The 26886-nt window shown below is 43.9% G+C and overlaps 1 protein-coding gene across 1 annotated transcript; it reads right to left on the minus strand.

The window, feature by feature from the left end:
• Positions 1-3898: 3898 nt before the first annotated feature.
• fgf22 (fibroblast growth factor 22) lies at positions 3899-26886 on the minus strand (the record flags this gene model as incomplete). Its single annotated transcript, XM_084549130.1, has 3 exons — positions 3899-4229; positions 5604-5707; positions 26514-26886. 3 exons carry the CDS (start codon positions 26884-26886, stop codon positions 4035-4037), a joined length of 672 nt encoding a protein of 223 aa, XP_084405256.1. The 3' UTR covers positions 3899-4034.

The raw sequence follows: 26886 nt of genomic DNA on the forward strand, positions 1-26886 counted from the left end.
TGGGACATTCTTCGTTGATTTTGCACAGTGTTTTGGTTTTTCCTTTTGCATCACGATCAAAGGCCAGAGCTTTTGATCAGGACTTCCAAAGGATCCCTCTTGTTTTGCTGGCGAGCACGCTGACAGGACAGTGGTGGAGCAATGATAATTACAGCTCCCATTTTGCTATCCCTGGAACTGGCACCAACAGCCAGTCGCACCCTCAGGCCAAGCAGAGAGGAGGAGATTCTTGGACGGTTCAGACAGGAGAAAGGACGGGAGATGGAGGACACTGACAAAGAGACGAGTCAATTGAGAGAGCAGGCAGAAAATGGGATTACTTTGTGCAGTGCATGTTTTACTGTGTCTGCGCCAGCTGAGGCTCAGAAAATAATCGTATGTTCACTTGTAAAGCTGAAATGCACTAGAAGTTTCTACCAATGAGGCAAAATGATAAAGACTCTATCAAACATATATAAACTGTATTCTGAGAAGCTCGTTCGCTTTCTCGCCTACTCACCCATTTGCTTTCCTGTTTGAGTGTCTTTACAGGAAGAATCAGCAGTGGACAATTGCTCGGTGCAAAGATTGGAAACAAAGAGATAAGACTAGTACATCCCGGCCTCTATCAGTACCGCTTAATCTCATTGGTTAAGAAAAGGTATAAAGTGTTTTATTCCAACTTTATGGGCAACAGTGTATATTTAATGAGCTTTGGAGGCGCCGGTAATAGAATTTTGTATTGGATGGAGCAATGGAGCAGTTTCCTTATTCCACAGTAGTGATGATTGCAAATTATACCATTTTATTCAACTCCTCTTTGGTACAAATGGAGGGAACCCAAGCTGTACTTGGTGAGAGACATTCTTTTTATTGTTGTTTTCCACAGAAATTGCTTGTGACAGATACATGGTGCACACAGGACATCATGGAGTTCAAAGGGGGAGAGAGAAGCCCGGCCTATCTCCTGTAGCTATTGACCAATTTTCCTCATACACCTGCCGCACAGGCAATTGCTAAAGGGCTAGACTAGCTGGGTCGCGGAAAGAGCGGAAAACACTACAGTGATTGGATGCACCTCAACAATGAATGCACTCCAGAGAGAGGAGTGCAATAACTGGAAATCACAAACTCTTTTAAAAGCAGAGTCAACGATTTTATACCAAAAACAAAAAAGTCATTGTGCTGATCTTCCCCGATCAGGTATAACATTATGACCACCTTCCTAATAGTTTGAAGGTCTCCCTTGTGCCTCCAAAACAGTTGTGACTCATCACAGAATGGACAAGGGCCTTCTGAGGGTGTCCTGTGGTGTCTGGCAACACAATGTTGTTAGTGGGGCCTTTGGGTCCTATGGGTTGAGGGGAGGGGCCTCTGTGGATCTTCCCACAGAGACTTGACCAATTTAGGATCTAGTGAATTTGGCCAGGTCAGCATCTTGTGCTGTTCTTTATGTTTTGTTTCTAAACTGTTTCTATGTGTGTGCCTATGTCTGGCTGCATCCTGCTGGGGATGGCTGCTGCCATCAAGGAGTGTCACTGCTATGGGGTGGGGGTGCCTGGTCTAGTCTAGGTGGGTGGTACATGTCTAAGTAACATCCACACAAATGCCAGGTCCAAAGGTTTCTTCTTAAAATGTATGACCAAATCCATTTGTAGCACAAGGAGAACAATTAACAATTATTAAGTATTCTTTAATATTTCAAAAATATAACAGCATAAGCGTGGACCACTGAGGACCGAGACATTTGCATGTCAGCTTTACTGCCAGACCCCCCATAATGACATTTGTGTGCTGTACCCAGACCTTTGGAGCTGAACTACAGTGTGACTTCACGGCATCCTGACCAGACATGTACCCCGTCACAGTAATCTCACATTATGACAGGCTGAAAGGTTGGCCTTTATTCACCCCAAACAGCCACTATTCATCCCGGACTCTCCTTTCTGTTCGATGAAAAGACCGAGTGGCCTCCCGTGCCACTGGAGGGCTCGTCTGTGTGTAAATGATCTCGATGCTCGGTTGCATAGTTCATAACCGCAGACCTTTCATCAGACATGGGGAGGTCCTCCACATCAACGCCTCCCCCACTGTGAGTTTTTTCATGATTATGACGAGGAGGGGGAAGGGGGGATTATGTCAAAGAGATCTGATGGAGATGTTACCAACTCTTCACAAACATTGCCATGCACGAGATAAGATTAAAATGCTATTGTTACTCTTTAGAAGATATTTCAATAAAGGCTTGTAGGTAAGTGAGCCATGAGTCAATTATTTATCCACATTTTTATTGAAGTTTACCAAACTCAGCATGGACCAAGGCACTCAAATGACTTAGCTGAAATGGATCTAAGGACTGTTTGTTCTGAGGAACTGGCTTTATATACACTCGGCTATTACTGGCCTATAGCTGAAAGCTGTTTATGATAAGTGGATCACAAATGTACCAGTACCCAGTAGTAATACCACACACAAATTGAGCTGAATATGGACTTGGATACAATTATTTTTCCCTTCTCTTTTAACAGTAGGACTACAATCCAAAAGTAAAAGTCAACAATAACAATAAACTTCAATCAGTTAAAGAGTACAAAACGTTTTAAATATATTAAATGTTCTATTAGCAACAGCCTTTTTGTTGAGAAAATGTTAGCAAGAGAGACAGTGTCTAATAACCATTTACTACCGTGCACAGAGTTAATGAGCTGCTGCTACTTGACATCTGGTGTGACTACGGCTGCTACAATGCGTTAAATGACTCAGGATGGATATCACGACTGAACTAAAGGCCAAGAATCAGAAACTAGATGAGACACATTGCATGTTTTCTGGTACTGATTTCTTATCTACAGGCTATGGCTCGCTGGATAGGAAAAGCAGACTGACAGAAGCATGCACAAACAGGAAGTCATCCCAGTAGTTAGCTTAGTCTCTGTTGCGTTCTTCCCATATGCAGACATATACACACAGAACAATATATTTATCTGCACAGTTCAGCTGCAGGTCAGTATCTCTTATCCAGTGGTGTGAGGTTTATCCCAAGCAACTGTAAAGGTGGAGCAGGGCCTTATCTGGGGTTTGAGGTCATGAGATCAAGTCCACTTAATGACCATTATACCCTCATTTTTCTCATGTTGTGCTTATTCTGTCACCAGTTAACTGCATTACACTGTCTCGTTTTAGTTGGTCTAAGAGTAACCAGATTTAGCCTCGCAAAAAGAGCAAATATCAACTTCACACATGGACAGATGTCCCAGAACTGTCCACGTGTAAACCTGGTGAAAGTGTTCTGCTTTACATGTGATAAACTCTGTGCTGCTATGTGATCTGTGTATAAAAACGTTTTGCACATGGAACATTTTGCATTTTTTCATGCAACATGTCAGAATTTCACACAGTTGATACCCAAAATGACTCAATGTTTTCACATATGCAATGGTACCCCATGAAGAAAACATGAAAAGGTGTTGTGCTAAATTCATATGGGCTTTTGTGCAAGGCTAAATCTACAATAGTAGTAGTATTATAATCAGCTAGAATATCTGTATAGTTTATGGTGTAAAATGTGACCCAGCGTCCAAACTTCCAAATACTGAATACAAGGCATCCATTATCTCTATGGTAGCTTCACTTCTGATTTGTTGCTGTTTCAAAGTTTCTTCTTTTTGTTTTAATAATGATACTATACAGCACATGAGCAACATTTTGTTGTTTCCCAGCCTTTCTGTCTGTTTTCTGTCCTCTTAAAATCTTTTAATGTCACCCAAACTTTACATGCACTTCCCACACACAGGTGGGTGCTGTAACCAGTCAGATTCCCGAAGACAGCTCTATTGTATAGGACTGTATTACTGAACGTCATTTAAAATAAAATGCAGAAAATAACTTAAAAGTAGATATTGAACTAAACCTACAAATGTTACAGACCTCAGCAGATGTACATTTATGTGACAGGAGAATGGAAGAATAAAAAATACAGATCGCTGCCACGACTAGATCAACACTAGTGTGTGAGCGGGCCAACCAGTTGCCGGTCAGAGTTCAGACATGAGCAGCTAGGAGGGCAGCATGGGCAGGAAATGAGTGGACGGGTGTCTTCGTCGAGCCTTGTGACCTCGCCGCGGTTTGCCACGGCCGTTCAGAGAAACAAACATCTGCCTGCCGCCATGCTTCCAACGCAGCGAAGCGTACGTGTTGTAGCCGTTTTCCTCAATCCGCTCCTTAAACTTGCAGCTCGGGTTGTACTTCACCTGCAGTCAGAGGGAGGAAGAGATGTTTAGTAGGTTGCAACAGATTAGTCTTCCCCTAATTGCACCTGTTCAGTACAGCACTAGGTCAGCTTCCAAAGTGCACAAAAGTTAATGTCCGCTGTTGCTGTAAAAGATTTCCCAGGTGTTTGCAGTTGACAGGGTGAGTTTTTCCATTACAGAGAATTTAGCAGGTTTGTCTTTCAAAGGTCACAGAAGTGAGACTTAAAGGGTTGGTTAACCCAAATTTCCCAAAGCACCTATCCTTCACTATTGGTGGTACCTAGTCATGCAAAATGTTTTGGGAAAATATCCACCACTTTTTTCCATCAACTCATCATGGGCAGTTTATGTAAGCGGCCTCTTCTTTCCAGAGACAGTGTTCTGGGGAAGCAATGAGGCAGGCCTGACAGTTAAGGTTTCATTGGGACTGATCTCTGAAAACTGATCTGAGATGATACATTACACATTGGGAACAAAAAGTAGTGAGGAATTGCGTGCCTGTGCACGTGTCTTTGTGATGTGGCTGAACTGATCCTTTAATGTTGTCACATTGGCCCTAGTATAAAAACATTTTTGGTATGCTCTTCAGAAGTGCAACTTTTCCATGTGTGGTACCTTCTTATCAGTAAGTGAGAGAGTCTTGAAAGATATTGCAATAAGAGGTCCTACTACATTCCCTTTTCAAAGATCATTATCACACTGCCACAACCAAGGCTCCTCTTTGATAGCATCAGGATAGAATAAGTCTGCCGTGATTCACCTGCCTTTTTATTATGGAAGCTCTCAGAGTTTAGTAAAGTCCTGGATCTTCAGGTCTAATTATGTCCTGTTTACTGTGTTAGCTTGTTGGAGGCACTTATCTTATCACTGCTTGCTGATTGATTGCTCGTCTCTGATTTCTCATCTTTGCAAGATGTAAGTACACGAGCTAGACACCATACAACTCAGGTCTGCTGTCTGTCTGATTTTAACAAAGAGAGGTGATTGCTTTTGAAAGCTTGCTGTGCGAAGCAACAATTGGCAGATGGCACGCAAAGTCTTAAATGAGCCCAGCTGGCTCTTTGTCGTTGCTGGTAGGGTTTCTTTACTCTGATATCTATTTTGACAGTGGAACAAGCCGGTTCAAGCTGCCAGTATCGTGGCCCAGGTGTACAGCCATGATTGATAGTAATGCTCTGACCTCTCTCTGGACTTTCCAGCAGAAGATTCCTGAGATTTCACTTCAGCAGAATCAGACATGTTTGAATAGGCGCTCATTTGGGACTCCTGTGCATACCCCCCCACAGCCCCTCCTCTACCCTCACCAGCTCCCCCAACCTTCCCAGCTCCAGGAGGCTTGACCTCCAGGAGCAGTGCTGCCAGGTTGTAACGCACCGATCCAAAGAGCGTGCCTTTCTTGGACATCGCTAAGTACAGCCCGGTGCTGACAGATTTGATGGCAACAACTCCCACACTGACAGATCGGATTTCCATCAGGCCTGGAAAATAAAAGAGGGAACAAGAGTCTGGGTTAGGAACATCTAGCTTTGAAAGTTTCCCATCAAAAGCCACTCTATCATTAGCGATTAGAGTACCAGACAGCCATATGCTCTGAGGAGAGAGAACTCTCCTCAGAGCAAAAGAAAAAAAAAAATCTCATACAGGACATGTACAGAGAGAGCTTCCTTTGTGAGGAGAGCAGTCAAGCTCAGAGCATTTCAAACTAGAGATGAAAGTAAAGAAATGATGATTATAATTAGTATTTTCTCATTGGAGCTTATTTGAAACAAATGCACCCAGTGCCAGACCACATCCCCAAAATACTGTGGAAGTATATAGCAGATGCACAGAGAGCCTGCACTGTGTCAATCTGCCTTACGACATGCATCCATATAAGTGTCCCGATTCAGATGTGACACTTCATTCTGATGATACCCAGTGTTGTTTACTGAGGGACACAAAACCCGTGTCTGTCGGCCACTTAAGCAGCCACTCCGACTCACCTCACCTCATGAAAAAGCTGGCAAGCTTGTAGGATAATTGTTTCCTCTGGGCGCTGATTGCAAACAAGTCCCATGTGGCTCTCTCTTGATCTGTTTTTTGTCGGCATACAAAAATAAAGGCTCACACCCACTGTCATGGCTAGGACAGGGAGATGTTTTGGAGATAACCTGAAAGCTTGGTGCAGGGTCCTGAATAGAAGCTAATTGCTGGAGATGAGACTGTCTTTTGGATAGAGATATGTCCCCCTTACACCTTTAAAGGCACCTTGATGTGGCTGCCTATCTGATCAGAGCTCCACACATTTATTTACACCTTAAAGCCCGGTCTGTGCAGAGAGTACAAGCTGTCTCTTTGCCCAAAGGTCTAGCCACTGCTGCATATTTGTGAGAAAAAAAAATGTATTGCTGGCTTTGGACAGATGCTGTAAACACAACACCAGATCAAGGTGGTGAATGACAGGGTGACCCAGAGCTGGTAGAAACTGAGTGATGTTGGTGATGAGTCATAAAAGCTGCAGCGGCCCACTGGCCACCTGACTGCCCCCCCCCCCCCCCCCCACCCCCCCCCCCCCCCCCCCCCCCCCCCCCCCCCCCCCCAGCACAGCTGCTCCAGTACAACCACAAGTTTTGTGTAGGACAACTCCTGAACAGTCTCGTTGGCTAAATACATTCAGCAACAAAAAATTGATTCTCACAGCAGGGGCTTTGCAGGTGCCACCCCCCCTCCTTTGCACTGCGGTTTGTTTTTTATTGCCTGTTTATTTGTGCAAGTCAAGATTTGGTTTGGGAAGAGCAGTGACTCTAACTTACCGCAAATGCTCAATCATAATATACAGAGTTATATTTATGTTTCAGAACAGGATTTTAACACATTATTTCAAATATGTCTCAATGCACAAATAGTTCCCCTAAATGAATTGTTACTGCCCTAGTCCTGCTATAGTTGTTGTGGTGTGTTTGTGTGTGTCTCTCCCCACTCTCCTCCTCCAGGTGATCGCCCATCCTCCGACCAGCAGCCGGTTCCACTCAGGTAAACAGCCGATCATGGTTAAAGAGTGGGGAAGAGGTGCGGCCTGGAGAGAGAGAGATGGTGGACCACAGTGGTGGAAGCGTGAGGCTGGCTTTTTTTTGTTTGTGACTGTATTTTTTGTCTGTGACGTACTGGCTACTATTTTCTGTGGAAAAGAGGGTGTACTAATGATTCTTGGTTTTCCCGTGTCTTTTTTTCCCCCCAGAGTGGCGGCGGCTTTAGTTTGTTTGTAGCCTTTGCGTTTAGTTTGCGACCAGCGTTTTTTCGATAGGGTTGCCATTAGTGTTATTTTTGAATAAAGAATCGTTATCTTACACACGTCTCTGTGTCATTTTCCTTTTTCCGGGAACTATTTTCTTTTGTTTTCCTCCCATCATACCCTGGTTAAGCATTTGGGATATACATGTTTTGTCCGTGCTGCATAGAACAGACACACAGAAGCATCTTCTGATCTAATGCACCAATTGCCAGGATACAATTTAACTCCCTTACATACTCATGCTGTTAGGCTATAGTTTGGTTCAGGCACGAAAAACAATTTGGTTAGGCTTAGGGAAGCATATTGATGGAGGTTAGGGGGTAAGGGTTAGGGTAAGAGGTTAATGAACAGGAAACCTTCATCATCATGGCTTCAGTAATAAACAGTTGTTTAGAAAACCATCATTCTCACAAAACTGGAGGTCATGTTAAAACTGGAAGGATGCATGAGATGTTTTGTAGACCCATCCATCTACCCTTCCTGTTCTTCAACAGACAACTGAGCTGCATTGAAGGTATACTAGGAAAAATGTAAATGTAATACTAAACAAGAACTGTGTCCCTTATCGCTCACAGTAAGTCACTTCAAGAAGGGATTTCTTTACAGTCACCCTCAACAGAATTACATAACTTCTTTCAGAGTACGTATGCACATTTGGGTATTCGACACAGGCGTATTGTCTCACAGAGATTAAGCCATTAAATTCCCTTCTCCTCGGGACGTCTGCTAATTCTATCAGACTACTGTAGCTGTTTTCAAAAAGAACATTTGAAGTGCTCCGAAGACACACATCTGCTGCTCCCATTATTTTAGACACAAAACTACGTCAGCCCTGTCGTGCTTACCAAGTGAGGTCATCTACTTTAGGCACCAACACAAAGAAGTACAAAGGGTAAAAAGGGGGGGGGGGGGGGGGGGAGAAGGGTAAGGTAAACAAACACAAACTCCTGTTGAGTGTCTTTCTTCTTTGACAGGAACGTGTAAATTAATCCCCCTCTCGGCTCCCACACAGCTGCGGGGAAGGAGGGAATGCCTCAGTCGGGCCCATCCAGGTACCGGCCCAGCTGCACCCCCATCGTTCCTGCCTCTGATCCTCCGAGGAAACATTAACGCTTTGATGGCAGCCTCCTCTTTACGAGCTGTGTTTACAAACACCGGGTGTGCTGGGGTGGCACCTGGAGCGTGCGAGGGGCTCGTAAGCAATTAGCCGAGGCTCGGCTGGTCATTGGAGCACTGCAAGGGTTTATGGGGGATTAGTCCAGGCCAATGAAAACCGCTGGTGCCTGAAAGTGGTGCCGGCGGTGATTGTCATTATTTGCTGGTTTGAGTTCCAGGCTCAGTAGGTGTTGGTCAGTTTGTCACATCGGAGATGTTGCAAGGATCTGGGTGTGAATAGTCACATTTGCTTTATAGTAACCTCTAAGCTTTAAAACCCAGACAGGTTAAGACTAAAAGAAGTCTTAATTGAGTAGTCCAAGATGTGCTGATATTCTGGTATACATGTTTTCTAAAGTAATGTATTCTGTTTTTATGCATTATTTTACTGGATTATACTGAGGAAGTTCCAGTGATACAATGGATAACTTGAAATTTTCTTTTCTTTTCTTTACTTTGCAGAAAGCACCGTAAATACATCACCTTAAATATTGTCCTGTCCCACTCCAGGTCTCGTTCACTACACTTTATTCATACATGTGGTTGTAGCAGCCAGGAGACACAAAAGATCTGAAGATTTTCACATTGTCTAGAGGAATCACTTGGGCTCTGGACGCTTGACCACACATCTATAAAGACCAGTTAGATCCATATAACTCACAGCCCCCTCTTTGAAAAGTCACTCCATTGTGTCCAAAGCCTGAGAAATCAGAGCGAGGTATTTCAAGCTATTAGAGGGTTTCTTCTAAGAGCCGAAAGCCAAAGGACCGGAGGGCTCCACAGTTGATATAGTTTGACAGAAGAAGCACATTTGCAAATAAAACTGTTGCAAAGATGTATTTTTAAAACAACAATGAGTTGATGACTGAAATGTTTGACGATGATTTCGGAGCAAAATCTGAAACAAGTGGAAGCATCACAACTGGATAGTCATGAACGTTTAGGTCCCTGCAAAGCTACAAAGTCTCTAATCATTAGTACTTCTCTTTAAGAAACTCTTAATTCTAGTTGTTGAATACGTAAAAACTTGTGAAAATATTTTTGTCAAATGTTTCAAATGTCAAGAACAATATCACAGTTAGAAATAACAGAACTAAACAATAAAGACAAATTTACTCTTTGTTAGTGAGTTGCACTGGAGACTGAAGGTCACTCCTGCGCCTCGTTCTGCTGAGCAAGTATCAACCGCTGGTCCTATTGAGCTCATGAAAAAGGCACTTTTGGCTTCCCACTTGCAATTGGCAAGATCTCTTAACCTTTGACATGTTTTGGCTGGGACTGTCAATAAGCTCAAGCTGCCATTACAAGCAAAATCCCGCACTATACATGTCTAGTCAACTGTGGACTTGCCATTTATTTCTGCTCTATGGGATTTTTAAAAGCATAGAAAAAGTCTTTTACCCGGTCTCTTTTTTACTCTTTCTTTTCTTCCCGTCCCCCATTTTTTGGACGTTAGCCCATCGTCAGATCATTCAAGCCTTTTCTGACCTTGAAAAAAAAGGCAGAAAGGAAAGAGAGAGACACTCTCACAGGGTTTCCTTTTGTCGGATTCATGGTATGGGGGAGGAGGAGCAGGGAGGGAGTACAGGGTGAAGGTGCTGGTTGTAAGATGGTGCCTGCAGTGGTGGGGGCAGACTGCTCCAGCCCCCCCAACAAGACTTTGTTACTCACCTGAGAGGTGAAGAGCTAGACAAGATCTTATTAATGACCAAGCGGTTTGAATAGGGCTCTGCAAACTGTGGCAAAATAGGTCCTTCCATCACAAATTTAGAGCAGAAAGGAGTGAAAGACTGAACAAAGGGAATGAGAAAAAGAGATTTTTCTGTTCCTTCCCTCCTGTCTTTTTTTTGTTCCCTTTCCGAGGTCTTTAATTTCTTGGGTTGCCCCCTTGAGCAGCCCTCCATGGCTCAGTGCTCGACCAGAGCAGAGCCTGGGAATCTTGGAGTTCCCGCTGTGCTCCTGCTCTTGATTGACATACCTTTTCAATTATTTCACAGTTTGCTTGCTTTTTAAACGAAGAGGGCCCTGTTGTTTTTTTCCTTCTGCCCTCCTTTTCAAAACACAAGCTTTTCATGTCGTGTTCAGGCTGCCAGGCCTAATGGCTGTGACCAGCACCTTTGATCTGCCATGACCCCCTTGAAGGGACTGGTACTGGGCAAAGTAGCCGCCTGTGTGTACCGCCACAGACAAAGGCTGCATCACTCACTATTGCTTTAAACACCTTGAGAATAGTCTGTCTTAGCAGAGGCATTCACAGGTGCTGTGATATGGAAAGTTGCATGTTAAACCTTGAATGTACAGTAAAATACCAAAATGATGAGGAAAGACTTGTTAAGAGGCATAGTTTTGTCCGACTCACTCTAGATGTGAAAGTGTAACCTGCACACAATTCATGTGCTCACCAAATAAACATTCTAATGTAACATTTTTGAGCAACTTTAGGCTGTGATCTCAATTAGTGGTTATCTAAGAACTATTCTGATTTGTTTACCAGTGAGCAAATGTAAAGATGGTTCAACGCTGTTTGACGTCACCCATAGGTTTCATGAAGAAGCTGTTTCGAAGCTCAGTATGGAGACCCTGACTGTCACCATCTTGGCAGCGCCTGATTGGAGCTAGCGACCATTGAAGACCTGTCACTCAAAGCAGCCACGCCCTTAACTAATGCATAACTTTAAGATTTGATATAATTTAAATGGGTGTTATATCTATAAATTCATTTAATACAGTTATCACGAATGAAGAAATGATCTCCATAGACCAAAGGTTTTTATACAAGGCTGTAAACATGTTTTTCTTTTCAAGTGATCATTCAAGGAACTGCTTTTAGCACTTCAGCATCACCTTAATTTTTAAAGCCATGGAGGTTTCCGTCTGTTTGTTACACAGAACCGTCTCCAGAAATTCAGGCCGAAGAAGAAATCCTACAATAATCCACGGCCTGAAGCTACACAGTCACCATTGCTAGCTATGTAATTAGCATGTTGGTAGACAATTCTTGTCATCTTCATGATGGCAATTGTGCCCATAAAAAGTGACCGAACGTTCTCTTCTTGCTGTTGTCACCATCTATTGCCGTCTCGCCTAAAACATGCCTCACTGCCTCAGAGCTTCAGACCACAGATCTGCAAAAACACACCAATATGTTGATACCCCACACCCTAATACTGTAAATGACGCCAAATGTCTTTGTGTTTTGATATGCACGAAACACATTCCTTCTCACTTGTTTTGAAATGCTGCTTACAGCAGTGTCAGTCAATATGTCTCTTCGGAGGCAGTTTTTGTAACTCAGAGTTGGCAGGATTTTAAGTACTTATTTGAGGCTTTTATGTTCAATCTTCACACAGCTATTTCAACACTTGTGCACAACTTTGGCCATTGAGGCCATTAGGCATACACTGTCCAAGAGCATGAACCCATATCTCTATTTGAGATGATGCTCAAGGTGCATACCAAAGTTGCAACAGCATTGATGGGTTTGAACTGTCATTTCAAACTTTCGTTTCTCTCGTCTTATAGTCTTCACTCAAATAGAGACAAAAATGCCCCATCAACAGATATAGTGTGAAAATCACTCTGCTTTTGAGACAGATTTACTTTCATTCTGATAGACAGCTAAGAATCTCAAGTGATGGCTGCACACTGTCCTGAGTCTTGAAACATAATCATGACACTGGGCAGAGGCCGATGTTTATTCCTTAACAACAAATTGTGATTGTAGAGGTCAGTATGTAGAGACTGATCAAACCCAAGATCAGGCACGTGTCAATATAAAAATCAACAAACAGGAAACAAAAGATAATCAACACTCCATCTGAAAGATTCCAAATTGCTAAACTAATTTATATGAAATTAGACCAAACTGCATTACTAATTCAGTGTAATCAAATAGTAAAGAGGAAAACTGTAGCAGTAGCTTTCCCAGCTTCCCAAATCCAAACACGTCGTATTGATTGGTAGCTGACGGATGAAGGACTGTCTGGTCAGGAGGCTCATATACTGGGAGCTTGATATCACTACCGCAGGGCAGTGATACTGGTGCAATCATGATCTCATAGCAATGAGGGGTGGACATGAAAGCTGATCTTAGGAGTGATCTGTGGATTATGAGTATGCTACTGAGATGGAAAAAATATCATTTACAGTGGACACTGTGAGACTGACTTATACAGTCTGCATCTTACTGTGTCTGTGCTCAGATCAGATGTGTAGACAAATCTGTATGCACATCATTCCCACCGTTCCGGTATACAGTTTTTGACAATATGTAACTTATAAGTGAGAGCCATTATAGGTTTGTAGAGGCAGAAATGTCTTCTTAGATGTATCCCATGCTTATCTAGAGCTTTTCCAGGGTAATTCATATTGAGCAAATGACACATCTGGCAAACATGCAATCATCACTAATGAGCCCTAAAAAGACTCTGCGTTAGTCAAACTCGTACACAAACACACTTAAATTAAGTCAACACAGCAACAGTAAACACAACTTAGAATGTCTTCTGGTGGAGTACAGTTTATCAACCAAATTTTGGAGCCCAGTGTACATAATAGTGGGTGGCGTAGCCCTTCTAAAATGTTCTTTTTTACCTGCTGAGATAAGTGCATGATCTGATTTGTTGCCTAATGCAAATCACCTACTGTACAGACATGCTTGCTCCTTTACTGTGCACCTCATATCAGCATCCACTGTGCACACTAGTTGGCTTTCCGTACACAAATACTTGAGTTGGGTCCTCATCCGTATAACTAGTGCACTACAACATAAGTGAGGTGAAAATATCCACTTGGTATTATTAAAAACAGCTACAAACAATATTTTTGAATAAGTGTGACAATGTCAAAAACATTAGTCATGTGAATGGTTAGCCAAATCTCTGAGATTTATAGAGCTTTACAGTTACCTTAAGGCCGATGGCTAGTGGCAGGGCACACAACTTTACTGCTTTGGTTCACTCTCACAGCTCTCATAGCAACATGCTTTTATCTTTAGCAGAATTTGTTTTTAACAAAATGTTATACGCTAGCTGCTCAACACCAAACAGAACATCGACACAGTTAACGACTAGCTGGTGAACACAGCGAAGCATCAATAAGACGAAAATATGAGTTGGTAGGGACCAAAAACAGAGCAAAAAAGGGTGTTCAAGAAAATACTTTACTTCACCAATTGAGTACACTTAATTTCAAAAGAATGATAATATGTCTTCATAACTGCTGGATTTACAAATTCTGCGCACAATTTCACAAATGAAAAATGACATATTAATGGTGCTTTCACTACTTGCTTCCACTGCTGCCACAAAGCTAAAAATAAGTTATTAATAGTGAGTTGTAAACATCAAATGACAATGAAAGTGAGATACGTTATCAATATATAAATTCTTCAAGAAGAACAAAATGGCCATAAGAAAGCTACGTAAGTGCTTAACGGCACATCCCTAAAAAATTCACAAAGCAACATTCAACATTCAAACTGTAGAACAGTTCAGTATCAATATAATACAAGACTGTTACTAAAAGAGTAGTAATCAAGACTTAGATGTATGTGGCAGAAAATATTGTGGCACGCCCTTGTTGGCTGAAACATCTCAGTGAGTGATGTCATAGCAGGTGTTTTCCATCTGTTTTACCTGATTGGGGTGCCACAATGACTTTCTGCCTTATATCATAAGTGTCACTATAGTAGCTTATGTGTTCAGATTCTTTTTATAAGCACATATATATATATTTTAGCCATCAAATCGCATGTTTACACTTAAGTTCAAGTTCAGTTTCTTTGCTACCACATAGTAGTTACGATTGATGGTTAATGTACACGGATTTCGACAAATTCTCGTATTTTAGTGTCAGTTCGGGAAGCTTAAGATGCGTTTTAAACATTTTGGTGAAGATCATGGGGAGCTCTTCATTCTAAGGTTTACTCTTACAAAGGTCAGACTTAAATATTTTGGTTAGAGTGAAGGATTCACTCAGGGATACCAGTGATGCTTCATACACATGCACATTTATTTTCGTTTGCATGACTGTGACTCAAAAAAAATACAAATGATGCAGTGCCCTGGACCGACCAGTTCAGGACAGCAATATAAAATTTACAGTCTCTTTAATAGGGGCTATGACTGCCCCTCTGACTGTACTACTGTTCCAGCAGAGAATTTGTGAATTAATATATATGAGGTGTGTTTGAAAGGGGAAAAAAGCAACTGTCTGCGGGCATTACCTCTTTGCCTTTTAACAAACTGTACCTGTCCTTCTGCCTTTCTTTCTGTCTCCCATCTGCCAGCCTGCTTTTCACTGTCCATCTGTCCCTCATGTGTTCGGTCTCTGTCTCCGTCTCCCCCTCCCTGGGCCACACCTCCACCCCCTCCTCACCAGTGGGTCTCCGGACATGCATCATGCCTATTAACTCTCACAGGACAGGGATGATTTATTCATCCCCTACCAGCAGCTATGAGATATGTCTGCTCCAAGTCAAGCGGAGTCGGGCTGGACTGTTTGCACACACAACACAGACGGCAGTGGAGGTTTTTAACACTTTCTTATTTTTCGAAATAGAAGCAAAAAACAAACTAGGTGTAGAAACCCCCCCCCCAAAAAAACAGTAAATGTACTCAGTCCGCTCGGCAAAATGTTAGCGAAAGCGGAATAACCAAGGCAGCCTGCTTAACAAATTGGCCCTGTGATCTGATTCTGTTCCTCAAATGAGCTCAGACTGTCTGGAGGTCTGAACAGTGTTTCTCTTGCCTAATTTAGCTCTGAATTCCTGGACAGTTAAGAATCCTTGGGCTCGGCTCACGTTGGCTTTGATCACACAAATTCTTAAAAGTATATAATTAAAATAACAGCAAAGGAAATAAGAAACAGAGTAACTTTTGCAACGGCTCTTTGCCTTTTTTTTCTCTCTTTCGTACACGCTTGAACCTTAACAGATCTAAACACGCTGTCACTCTTGTAATCTCCCCGGCACACACGATGTGCACATGTGCTGTCGTTCAAACGCGGCTGTACACAATGGACGAAGTAGGGCACCGAGAGGGACTGGTTCGCATATGCGTGTTACGTCTGAGTACGTTCCCTCGCATGTGGTCCACCCTGTCAAAAAAAAAAAAAAAAAGGACGATGGATAGAAAGAACAAGAAGAAAGGAGAGAAAAGACTGGCTGAGGGCTGGTCTTCCCTGTTCATGGATCGTTTGTTGTTCCCACATTCCTTTAAAATCTCTGGAGGATGAGACTGAAGATGAGACTGATAAGATTATTTTCCTCCTGTCTTTTTAATCTCAGTCCATGTTCAATGGCCAGTGCCTTTTGTTCAGGGGTCTTATTATTGTTATTACCGTTGTTTTTATTGCTATTGTTGTCTATCCTTATGACTGTGTTGCCCCTTCGACGAGGACGACTTTGCTTTTAGCGGGACGTTTTTAAGCTACTGACTTCAAACCCAACATTGCTGCTTTAACTCTGCAGTATTGGATATATCAGTGTCTTTTGCTATTGAATGAGCAGGTGCTGTCCGTGAAAAACTACCTCTGTCCCACCTTTCAAACAGAATCAGTAATTTGAAGTGTACGCACTCAAAGCTCTGTGTAGGCAGGTTTTCAGGCCATTCTCCCTGGCTGCCAGACTGAGCCACTGAGGGAGGTGCAAAGCAGAGACGATCTACTTCTCTACAATCCGGGGCCCAGTTTGTTTGAGCCTGTGAACAAGCCACATGGTGGTGATCTGCTGAAAGCTGACTCCCGCACTCCCTCGGCCCCAGCCCCGGCCGCAAGGGGTGACATTCTCTCGCACACAATCCAGGGGCTGGTCCTCTTTCAGGACTCACACTCGGCCCAGTTCCCCCCACCTTTTCATGCGGTGCTGCTGGGAGAAGTACTCCAGGGATTAGCCCAGCCAGGTCTTTCAAAGGCCATTAGAGCAAATTACAGGTATCCTGTTACCAGTGCGCTGGGACAGGCCAGGTGAGGGGCGCAGAGGCCAGGCAGGAGTGCAGGGGTCAGCTTGGGACAAAAAGACAAGGCCACCCTGGGCCCCACTCTATCGGAGTGTCTCCCTGGCTCCACAAACTGGTAGACCTGCATCTATGAATGGCTCACTTGATGGGACCTCAGAGACATTGTCTCACTACCGTAACTTTAGCCTTTTTTCTTAGCGCCCCCCCACCCCCACACCTCGCTATCCCCATGCTGATTTTCATGTCTTTCAATTGATGCAGGCATGACTTTGCCCAGGTAAATGACAAAACGACAACAAAACATGAGCTAAATTAAATAAAATATAACACAAGGCTTTAACCACAATGCATGAGCTGATATGCATCTGAGCAACTGGGTACAACCTAAATACTACAAACAAAGTTATGCCCCGGCTATTTTTATCGGTATGTGCCGCACAAAAAGCACTGCCTTGGGTCAAAATTAAATTAGAATTACATTAACTATTTCCACTTGAGACCTAAATTTAAATTGTAATGGCAACCACACAATTGTTGATGTGTGGTCTGTCAATGTATCAGTATGCTGCAGGCATCATGAGACTGATGCTCTTGATAAAGATGTGGGGATGGCCACAGGGAGTTCCGCATCCTGCCATTTTCTCTAAACTACACACACACACTCTATCGCCCGCACACACATGCCTTTTGGGCACTTGTGCTGGCCACACTCACGCAAATCCACACACACACATGCCTCACCCTATCCCAACCGGTGGATGACAATCTAGTGGAGGAGCTGCGGAAGTGTTTCATTAGCCAATTACCGCTAGCAGATAAAGCCCACGTTCCCACAGTCCGCAAGGCCGGGGGGTCAAATGTGACCAATTACCCTCCATCCCCTCGCAGGACAGATTAGTCTGTCTGATTTATCCCCAGACAGACTGACCCAATACTCCCGAATTGCCACATCTGGATACGTGTGCATGCGTGTGGGAGGGCGTTTGGGTGTGTGAATGATTTCACTGTTCATAAACACTGCTTGTACAGTCAGTAAACCAACCAAAGTGACCCCCCGTAGGCTCCAAATATAAACTTTATCAAGAGCATGTAGAAAAAACAAATGTCACAAATCAAACATTCTGGCATCTCCTTTATCTCTTCTACCACACACGAAGACTCCAGAGTCATTAGTGTACTGACATGTCCTGTCCGGCATGCACTCCGTGGTATTTATACCACTGAACACAACCTTCCTTGGCCATGGTAAGCTGTGATTGTGCGTAATTGAACATCAATCAGTTCATTAGGGACCTCCGGGATGCTGAATCAGACCCTCCGCTGATCAAACCCCAAGTTTACAAGCGCAGCGGGGGCAATCCAGCCAGGAAAGGTAACACAAGAGGACAACCTGAGGGAGCGGGTGAGTGGTGGGGTGGGGGCCTGCTGCAGTGAGGCTGAGTGGTAGCAGAGGTGAAAAAGGTTAACGAAGCCCCACGGTGTACAACCGGCCCGCTCATCTGTGCCCCTGAGGTACTGAGGGGGCCGCAATCCTGCCGGCCAAGAGGCCTTCCCTTTAATCAAGGAGTATGGGGGAGGGCAAACTGCCTCCAAATCAGGCATCACATCCGTAACAAGCAAACGACAAGCTATCAAAGGCTTCACAGATAGTTACGAGCAGATCTGCCTGCTGAGAGCTTTGTGACTCACAGCTCCTGCATTTTCCAGCACTTCGGTACTATATCCTAGGAGGGGCAGGGATGGCGGGATCCACATGAAACTGAGGTCATCCCCTGTGCCAATAAATAACAGTGAGTGGATCTGTGTGGCTGGTTTGGTTGAGCATCCAGACAAGACTCAGACATGCAGAGTGGAAATATAATCAGGAAATATAAACAAAAGAAACTACAGAGCAGCCATATCTGAAATGAACACAATCAACCATTCCCTGCATTGGAAAACACAGTTAGAAGCACCTGTTTGATCCCTTTAAGAACTATATAATTGGTTACACGCATGTAAGTACAGTTCAATTCAACATCCACAAAGAATCTGCAATTGTAATTACTTTGAATTAAACCACAACCGAACAGATTGTGAGCCATTGTCGCTGCATACTTTTTTCGGCTTTGGCCTCTGTTGCTCAGGTTTTAAACATTGATGTCTTTATGACTTCCCCAACTTATGTGAGTGCTAAATCGAACCCACTCTTAACCACTTCTATGATAAAAAAAAGTATTGTCACAATATTAAATATGTATATTACATAAATACTTTTGGGCAGTAATATTTGGGCTTTTCTGGGGAGCATTGACCCCACTGATTTTACTTGCGCGTCTCCAGCGCGAGGCTGAAAACAAACCAAAAGTGCCTTTAGTTTTGAGAGTGACTGCCAACTTTTAGTATATGTGTGTGGCTCAGGTGTGCAGAGAGTTTCCAGTGACTGAGCACCAGGACACAGAATATTCTCTGTGGCCTGAGCGTGCCCCATATTTACATTATTAAAATGAGACGGGCATGCAGGAGGTGACAGAAGCCGCAAGAGTGAAATCAGGGCCCTGTCAGAGCTGTCACTTGCTCCACTGGCCAAAGGGCCCTGACCCCAATCCTATCCACTGCAGGGGAGGAGAGGGGGAAATGGAGACAGCAGAAGAGAGAGAGAGAGAGAGAGAGAGAGAGAGAGAGATGGTAATAGGTAGAAACTGGAAGACAGACACAACGAAAGGGGAGGAAACATTCTGTATGAGTACTGAAATATTCTATATAGGTGGCATGAGGAGAGATGGCACATACTTGGTTCACAGCAAAACAGCTGCCATGCAAAGATACAGTGAAAATCTGTGTTTCACATGTGTGAACTTGTTCTTCCTGAGTCATAAAAGAACTGGTGCCAAATAACAAAACCAGCATGATGAAATTTGTTGTAACCGTTGATCTGAAAGGAAGCAACAGTGTCCACAAAGGAACGGTCTGAGGCATGCAGTGGACTGTACTGCCTCGACTACATCACTTCTTTGTGCCACCCTCTGCGTTCTAATGAGGAGCATGGACCTTCCAGATGGGGAAAAACACCCGCGCGCACACGGCCTCGCACATGTCAGCATGCATACCAAAACACAAACATGCATGCGGCCGAACGCAGCGCAAGGTAAGGGTCTGTTTCATATTAGCCATTAGGGAACGGAAACGCACATCTTTTTCAGTTTAGGGTCCGCTTCATGCTCCTGCAATGGCACCAGTATAAACACAGGCGCATGCGTTCTAAACGTCCGCACACGTTCGGACATGATACTCACATCCTGCTCGTGTTCGCTGAGTGGAATGACCTTGGAGATAAAAGCAACTACGTGTGGATGTGTGTAATGCAGTTTAGAAGAAGAAGACTTCGCATGGTCTCAACCTGTTGGTATGCACGGACCCGCACCAGAGTTGCTGTTTTTAGACTTTCACATTTGCATTAATTATCCTACTTCTAGTTGGGTTATTCAGTCCAGATAGATATTTTACGCTTCAGTCTTCAAGACGCAACAACTTCAGCACAGTTAGTTAAATAGGACCAAAATCTGGCACATTATCAACTTACAGAAAAAATACAGCTCTCCCTTGTTCCAGTCTTGGATAGATGTACCCAGCTGTCAGTCCATATGGTGTGCATTCTTATACACTAATGTAGACATGGTCCATATTTTAACATCCTTCATGGGCTATAACAGCAAAGCAGACCTTATGTGTTCTACAGTGTCAGATTGAGGCCGTGAGACCAGACCGGTGTGCATTATTAGTGGTGATATTCCTCTTTAAACTGCTTTCTGCTTCTACAACTCACAACTATCTCTGGATTGACTTCACCTTTGATCATCTGAGCACAATCAGGGCTCAGCCCAATAACCATGGCGACATGCCTCTATGGAAGGCTTGGTTGGTGAGTGGTCTGGTACACCCCAACCATTGGATGGATTGTCAAATACATATTTACAGACATGCATGCTCCACAAAAATAAATAAATTCAGTAGAGAAATGTCTGAGAAATTATGAAATTTTGACAGAATTTTGACTGTAATATTTTTACAGACCTGCAGACCTAATCCTAACCTGCACATATTTCTTGTTTGCCTCTTAGGTATTTCAGTTAACATAGTTAAAAATGGGGTGTGATATTTCCACTCCATTACACATACCTACCCACATTATGACTTGATTGCCTAACAGTCAGTCAATATTTAGCCACAGAGATTGACAAGTAGGGTGTTGCTGCTCTTTTTTATGTTGGTGAGACATAAAAGTTCATTTAAAGTCCATTGAGCTTCCATGTGCTCTTGTTCCTTCTAGAAGTGGCATCAATGGAAAAAAGGGTGGAGAGCTTCATGTTTACCTGTGTCACCCACGAGTGAGAGTGTCTTTATTGCCTCTGTTTGCTCCTTTTTATGATCTGGACCAAATTCTACAACGATATCAGTTTTAATGGTAACAGGACCATTGCATCACTCGTCCCAATTTCCCTGCGATTTTAGGTCTAATTTGAACCCCTTTAAACTCTTGTAGCTGCGGCCAGCTACTAGCTGTATGCTGTATTTAGTGATGCCAAGTTGTTCCTCTTTTCCCCCATCTACATCAGAGGTTCTCCTTCAGCTTCTTTATTCCTGAGCCAGTGCTTAAACGCCTTCCAAGTCATGATGCCTGTCTCAGTTCAAGCAGGGAGGTGAGGGGCTTTATTGGAAGGGTCAAACCAGAACCATTAATCTGTCTTGTTCTATCTAAGGTTGAGGAACCCGTCTCCCCGGTCGCAATAGACTGATTACGTCAGCGCTCCTTAGTAAGTATTTCCTTTGGCGAAGGCTTTCAAACATGTGGTTCTGCATGAGTAAGGCTAGCTGGTCGTCTGTTCCCAACTGATCTAATTAATACTCATTTTACACCTTTCTCAATAAAAGCACACACGGTAATAACAGCGCTAATGCGTTCTCGTAGAGGTAAAGGCCAAACTCTTCACTCCCACTTTAAAAAAATGCTCTTGGCCGTGACCATGGCCAGTATTACATTGCTCCACTGTAATTAACTGTTGCTCATTACTCTGGTGTTTAAAACACCTAAATCATTGAGGGGGTAACTTTTGGACAGTAACAAATAGACAGCTCATGGGAAGTGGCTGAAAAGTAGAAGCAGGTACAATAAATCTGGCTCAATAAATATTTAAAGGACCTTAATGACACTCTATCCCGCTAATCATTTCTGCTATTCCAACCACAGTCATTTAGATATGCTGTTTAAATCATGCACTGAAAGTCATTCTTTGCTTTTTTGCAAACTCTCAGAATATCAAAGCAGACATCTTCTATCAATGGCTTCAAGGCCCAAGGAGCCGGTTACTGGCACTGTGAAGTTCTCTTCTTTGTGTTCTCTTCACACCCGCAGGACGTCCAGAGCTGTGCGCTGTAATAAAGGAATTGGCTGCCAGAGCCAAAGTCAGACTCTATAAACCTGCTGATGAACCCAGTAAATCCCAGAGAGGAGCCGGAGCCAGACTGCTAAAGGTTGTTAGCTACTAATTGCTACATTTCTAGAGCCCATTCAAGACATCAAACCCTGGTGGCAGAAACCATGGATGCTAATTAGGCTGACACTGACACTCTTGTCCTGCAATGTTCCCAGGACAGTGACAGTGTGTGCATTCGTGTTAAGGATTTAACACCCATGTTCAACATGCATGAGAGTGCCAACGGTGTTTTTTTGTGTTTTAGTTTCAGTCTCTTAATAACGGGAACAGCTGGCGAGGGGCTACTTTCCATTTCTTCTCTCACAGGTTGTGGCCTTGCACTGTCTTTACAGTGAAGGGCAGGGGGTAATAAATGCATGATTCGTGGGATTTTACCCCCCTGTTGGCACCTAAAATGTCCATGAATCCCCCTCCCAGTAGGGACGACTCAGGGGAAACCTTAATGCCTAACGAGCAACGGGAAACGCTCCAGCACTCCTCTAGCCTTTAATTTCCACCTCAATACTGAGCAGAGTACGCCCCAGCCCTTCTCCTAGCCTCATTAACATGTGTATTCTCCCGATTCAAAACACCAAAGCATTTCCTTCAGCCAGGTGCTTCCCTCCTTAGCCCCTCCAGCCTCGGTGCTGTTGATCCAGTCACACATCCCCGTCTGAGCCCTACCAGATTTAATGGTGAGTCATGGTGAGGAAGAAGAAAGACCAGTGCAGAATAGACCTTCTAACACCTTTAAAAGGACAGACGGTGCAGAAGATTTTGTAATGTCTATTGCTGTCTACTGCTCAATATCATTCTTCATCGCTGTGATCAGCCCAACCTTGTGGGCCAGTCTGTCTGTTGCTCCCGTCCTGTCCCCTACGATCTCCAGCCTCTGCTCTATGAGTGACAGTTTCCCCTGACTACAACAAGTTTGAATAATTTCCACAACATATTTCAGTGGGGTGGAAGATTTTCTTCCCATGGTTGCCTTCCAAGCCAAACACCTTCATGAACTCAGAAAACTCTCACATCAAACGGTGACATGTTGCGCAGCAAGGGAAATTTGGTAAATACAACAAGCCCCAGCTGTGAGAGTTGCCCGGCTGTGCAGTCGGAGCGGAGCTGGCCGCGGTGACTTCTGCGATTGTAGCCCTGTGGTGAGGTGACCTTATTTCCTAAGGGTGAATTGGCTGACGCTACCTGGAGGCTGCACAAGTGTTTGATGCCCTCAGCCACACACACCCAATATTTAACAGGCCGTCCTTTTAAGATGAGGAGAAAGAAAAAAGAAGCTTGAAATACATGCATTGTGGTTTGCCAGTAAAGAATGTGTCAAATAAAACACAAAGATGAAAATAAACAGGAAACGGTCTTGCAATTTAGGTGTGCAATTACAAGAAGCCTTCCTCTTTTGATTGAATGCGACTTTAATGACTGTGTGAGGGTCATTGCGCTACTCTACAGCTCTACTTAAGCTGTTGCAATCGATTATAAACCGGTTGCTGGGCGTGCCCGCACAGCTGCTGTGTTACAGCGCTGTCTAATTAGCAGGCAATGACCGATGACCCAGGACAGGATATGATGCGTACCTGCCTCCGGAGCTTTTGTAAACACTCGGCTGTGTTTTTCCCCTCAATCATTTTCTGCTTTGCCATAAGTCAAAAGAAAAATATGTTAAGGCCCTCCCGTTTGCTCCCTTGTACCCTGTCTCCTAGTGTGGCTCTTTCAACAAGTTATTTTTAGTATCCTCATTGATAAAGTGCTTTGTCGTTCTACATCTATATTTAGCGGATGTGGTTCTGCGTGCCGCTGTCAGGTGATGGCGGTGTCATTTATCTTGATCTCTAGCCCTTGAGTTTGATTAACAAATGCTTAAATGTAAATGTCTAGGATGGTTTACAGCTCGCATGATTCTGATAGCAAATTTCAGGAATGGACACTTGAACCTTCGCTGTTTGTGTCCGAGTGTGTGTGTTTGTGTACATAACGTTTTTTTCTTGGAACACTTTGGAGATGTAACCGATACACATTCTGCCTCTCCTGTCTGGTGCCAGTGACAGGTTTCAATTTCATCACTCTGCAAAAAGTACAGAACCATTTAATAACAAGGGCATTTTAATGACCTAATGCATAACAATTTGGAATAGTTACTGTATGTCACACTTGTGGCTAATATGTCTTAAGCGCATTTATTCATCATATGTGTTTAGATTTCAGCCCTGTTCAGCTCTTTAATCCTTAAAACCCTCCATCCCTCTAAGTCAGTCTTTCTCCCTCTTGCCTCGTCCCTCAGCTGTTCCATGCCCCTGCTCCGCTGGGATTGATACAATATTTTCCAGCCTCAATTAGCAGAGAGCCTGTTGACTAATTCCAACTGTTTTTACACCTGAGAGGGAGCTGGGAGTCAGGGCTGGAAAAAGTGAGTGGGGTGGAGGTGAGGGCCGTGGCCTGGGTGTAGCAGACAGAGCTGTCGGGGCAATGCGGCTGTGTCGACAAGAGTGTAAGGGCTACACAGAGGACAGGCTGCTGGGCAGGCACACGGAGGTGTAGCTGCGCTGGGAAATGTTATATCTAATAATGCTTTGCAGGAACAGTGCTGTGTCTCTACCATCGTGTCTGTCTGTATTGATCGCTGCTTGCATTATTGCTAGCTCTGCCGATGTGTAAGCATCTTTGCATTGATAGAACCCTTAAAAAAAAAAAAAGAAAAACATCCTCCTTCCTGTGTCAGACTTAGTGCCGATGTCTAGTATCCGTGTCACTGCTCTCCTCATTAAATATGTACAACTTCCTGCTTGTCCTGCCACTCTAATCTATAGCATGGCCAAATTCTCAGGGTCAGGATACTCTAAGTCTGATTGAAAGCCTCCTTATGTGGTTGTAGTAGCGGCAAGCTCGCGCAGACACATGATCAAAACGGTCTTGAACCAGATCTGTCCCTCAGTAAGGTGCGACCACAGACTTGACCACGAGGTCCATTTGGTTAATTTCGAGGCAAAGTCTACATGACCACTGGTTTGGCACCGTGCGCAGCTCAGGGCACAGGTACACACCCTCGCTCTGTGGGAGCACTGAAAGAATCGTTCTTTCCACAAGAGGAAATGAAAGGATGGTGCATGGAAGGACATTACATGTAATATGGGACTGCTTTCTTTTTTTTCCACTTCAGCCTCCTATGCATAAATGCAAAAGTAAAGCATGTATGTATTTCACAATCAGTTTTTGCTTTTTTTATAATGACACAGAAAACATATTAACTTATTAAATTAAACCTAATTTAAGCCTCCCCATGTTGCCATATTTCTCCCGGTCTTCCATTGCGACTCCTGTCAAGCTCTCAAATTTGAGCAAAGTTTAGGAGTAATATAATTTATTATTCTAGCCGACATATATGAACGCTAATATGAAAGATTAAAGTCCACACTTGGATAAGACTACAGGTCCAAGGTTAGCGCAGTAATAATTCATCGCAACTTGAACTTAAACCAGTGTGTGTGGTTTTTAAAAGATCCTGCCAGGCGACTAATCCCGACAGGTTAACAAATCTCACGCGGTCTGCAGCTCGTTGGAACAGCAGCAGCATACTGACTGGCCTGTTGGCTGGACACCGCTTCCCCCCAGTAGCTGTACTATGGAAAAACTCTGACTCACCCACTTGTATAAAAAAGCATTAACGACCAAATACATAAATATTACCGTCAAAGGCAAAAGTGTCTCTAAGGGCTATCCAATCAGTCAGTCAGCCAGTGACTAATGGAGAGGGAGGTCAGATCATGACCACAGTCGGCTCATCTGACCTGGTCAAGCATCTGAAAGACACCCATTGATGGACACGCCGGCTGCTGCACGAACAAACTCTTCTCAGGTGTCCATAAACCACAGACAGTGCATAGACTACAGTCTAGCAGACAGAATAACCTGGGTCCACCTGCATACTGTGCACAGTGAGTTGCAAAGTGCTGTCCTGTCTTGACTAAGAGTTACGATGCGGAGCACAAGATAAGATTGTCAACTTTGATCACACACATGGACGTATACAAATCAGCATGTGCAGAAGCAGATGCAAATGTTTTTCAGTTTGCACCTGCTACTTACAACTGAGGCACTTTCATCACAGTTTTGACAAGTTAATTCCCAGTGAAATGGAAACTTTTTTTTTTAGTTTGCACCACCAACTGATGCTCAATGTCTTTCCTCAGTGCCAGTGCGCCCATGAGGAGTCTAAATCCACACTGGGGTATTCCATTCTTGCCTAGCAACGTGTCTCTCGTGCTCTAAACACAACACAAATAGATCAGCAGTGATATAACTGTAGGATATCCCTATGAACTGCTGTAAAAGTCGAGAGATAAGAAAGTTCAGCCATAAAAATAAAAGTGAGAACGTCACAGGGCATCCTCACACACATAAAGATAGAGAGCTAAGTTTCACTCTGCCAGCTACTTACTGTCAGCGTAGTTTTTTCGCCGAGTGCCGTCCACCTTGCCTGTTTTGTCAATGCAGAGGAAGAACTTGTTGGCGGAGTAAAGTCGCCGTAGTCGGACGTCTCCCTCCAAGTGATTATAACTGCGGGTGTGCCTTTCCAGTGTCCATGAACAGTTGATGCCGCTCGCCAGCACCTGAAGAGGTTCATGTCCTGCCCGGGGAGGACAGGCCCCCGTGGCAGTGCCAGCGGTGGCCAGGAGCAGGGTGAAGCATGCCAGGCAAAGGAAGGCTGCACTGGGCAGGGGGAGAGATGGCCCAGTGGAGGCGGCAGTAGTGGTGACGCTAAGGGCAGGTTCAGGACGGAGATGAGCTACGGACGCCGTCCATCTGCACAT

The sequence above is a fragment of the Chelon labrosus genome (assembly GCF_963514085.1).
Source record: "Chelon labrosus genome assembly, chromosome: 7".
In the NCBI taxonomy this organism is placed as follows: Eukaryota; Metazoa; Chordata; class Actinopteri; order Mugiliformes; family Mugilidae; genus Chelon; species Chelon labrosus.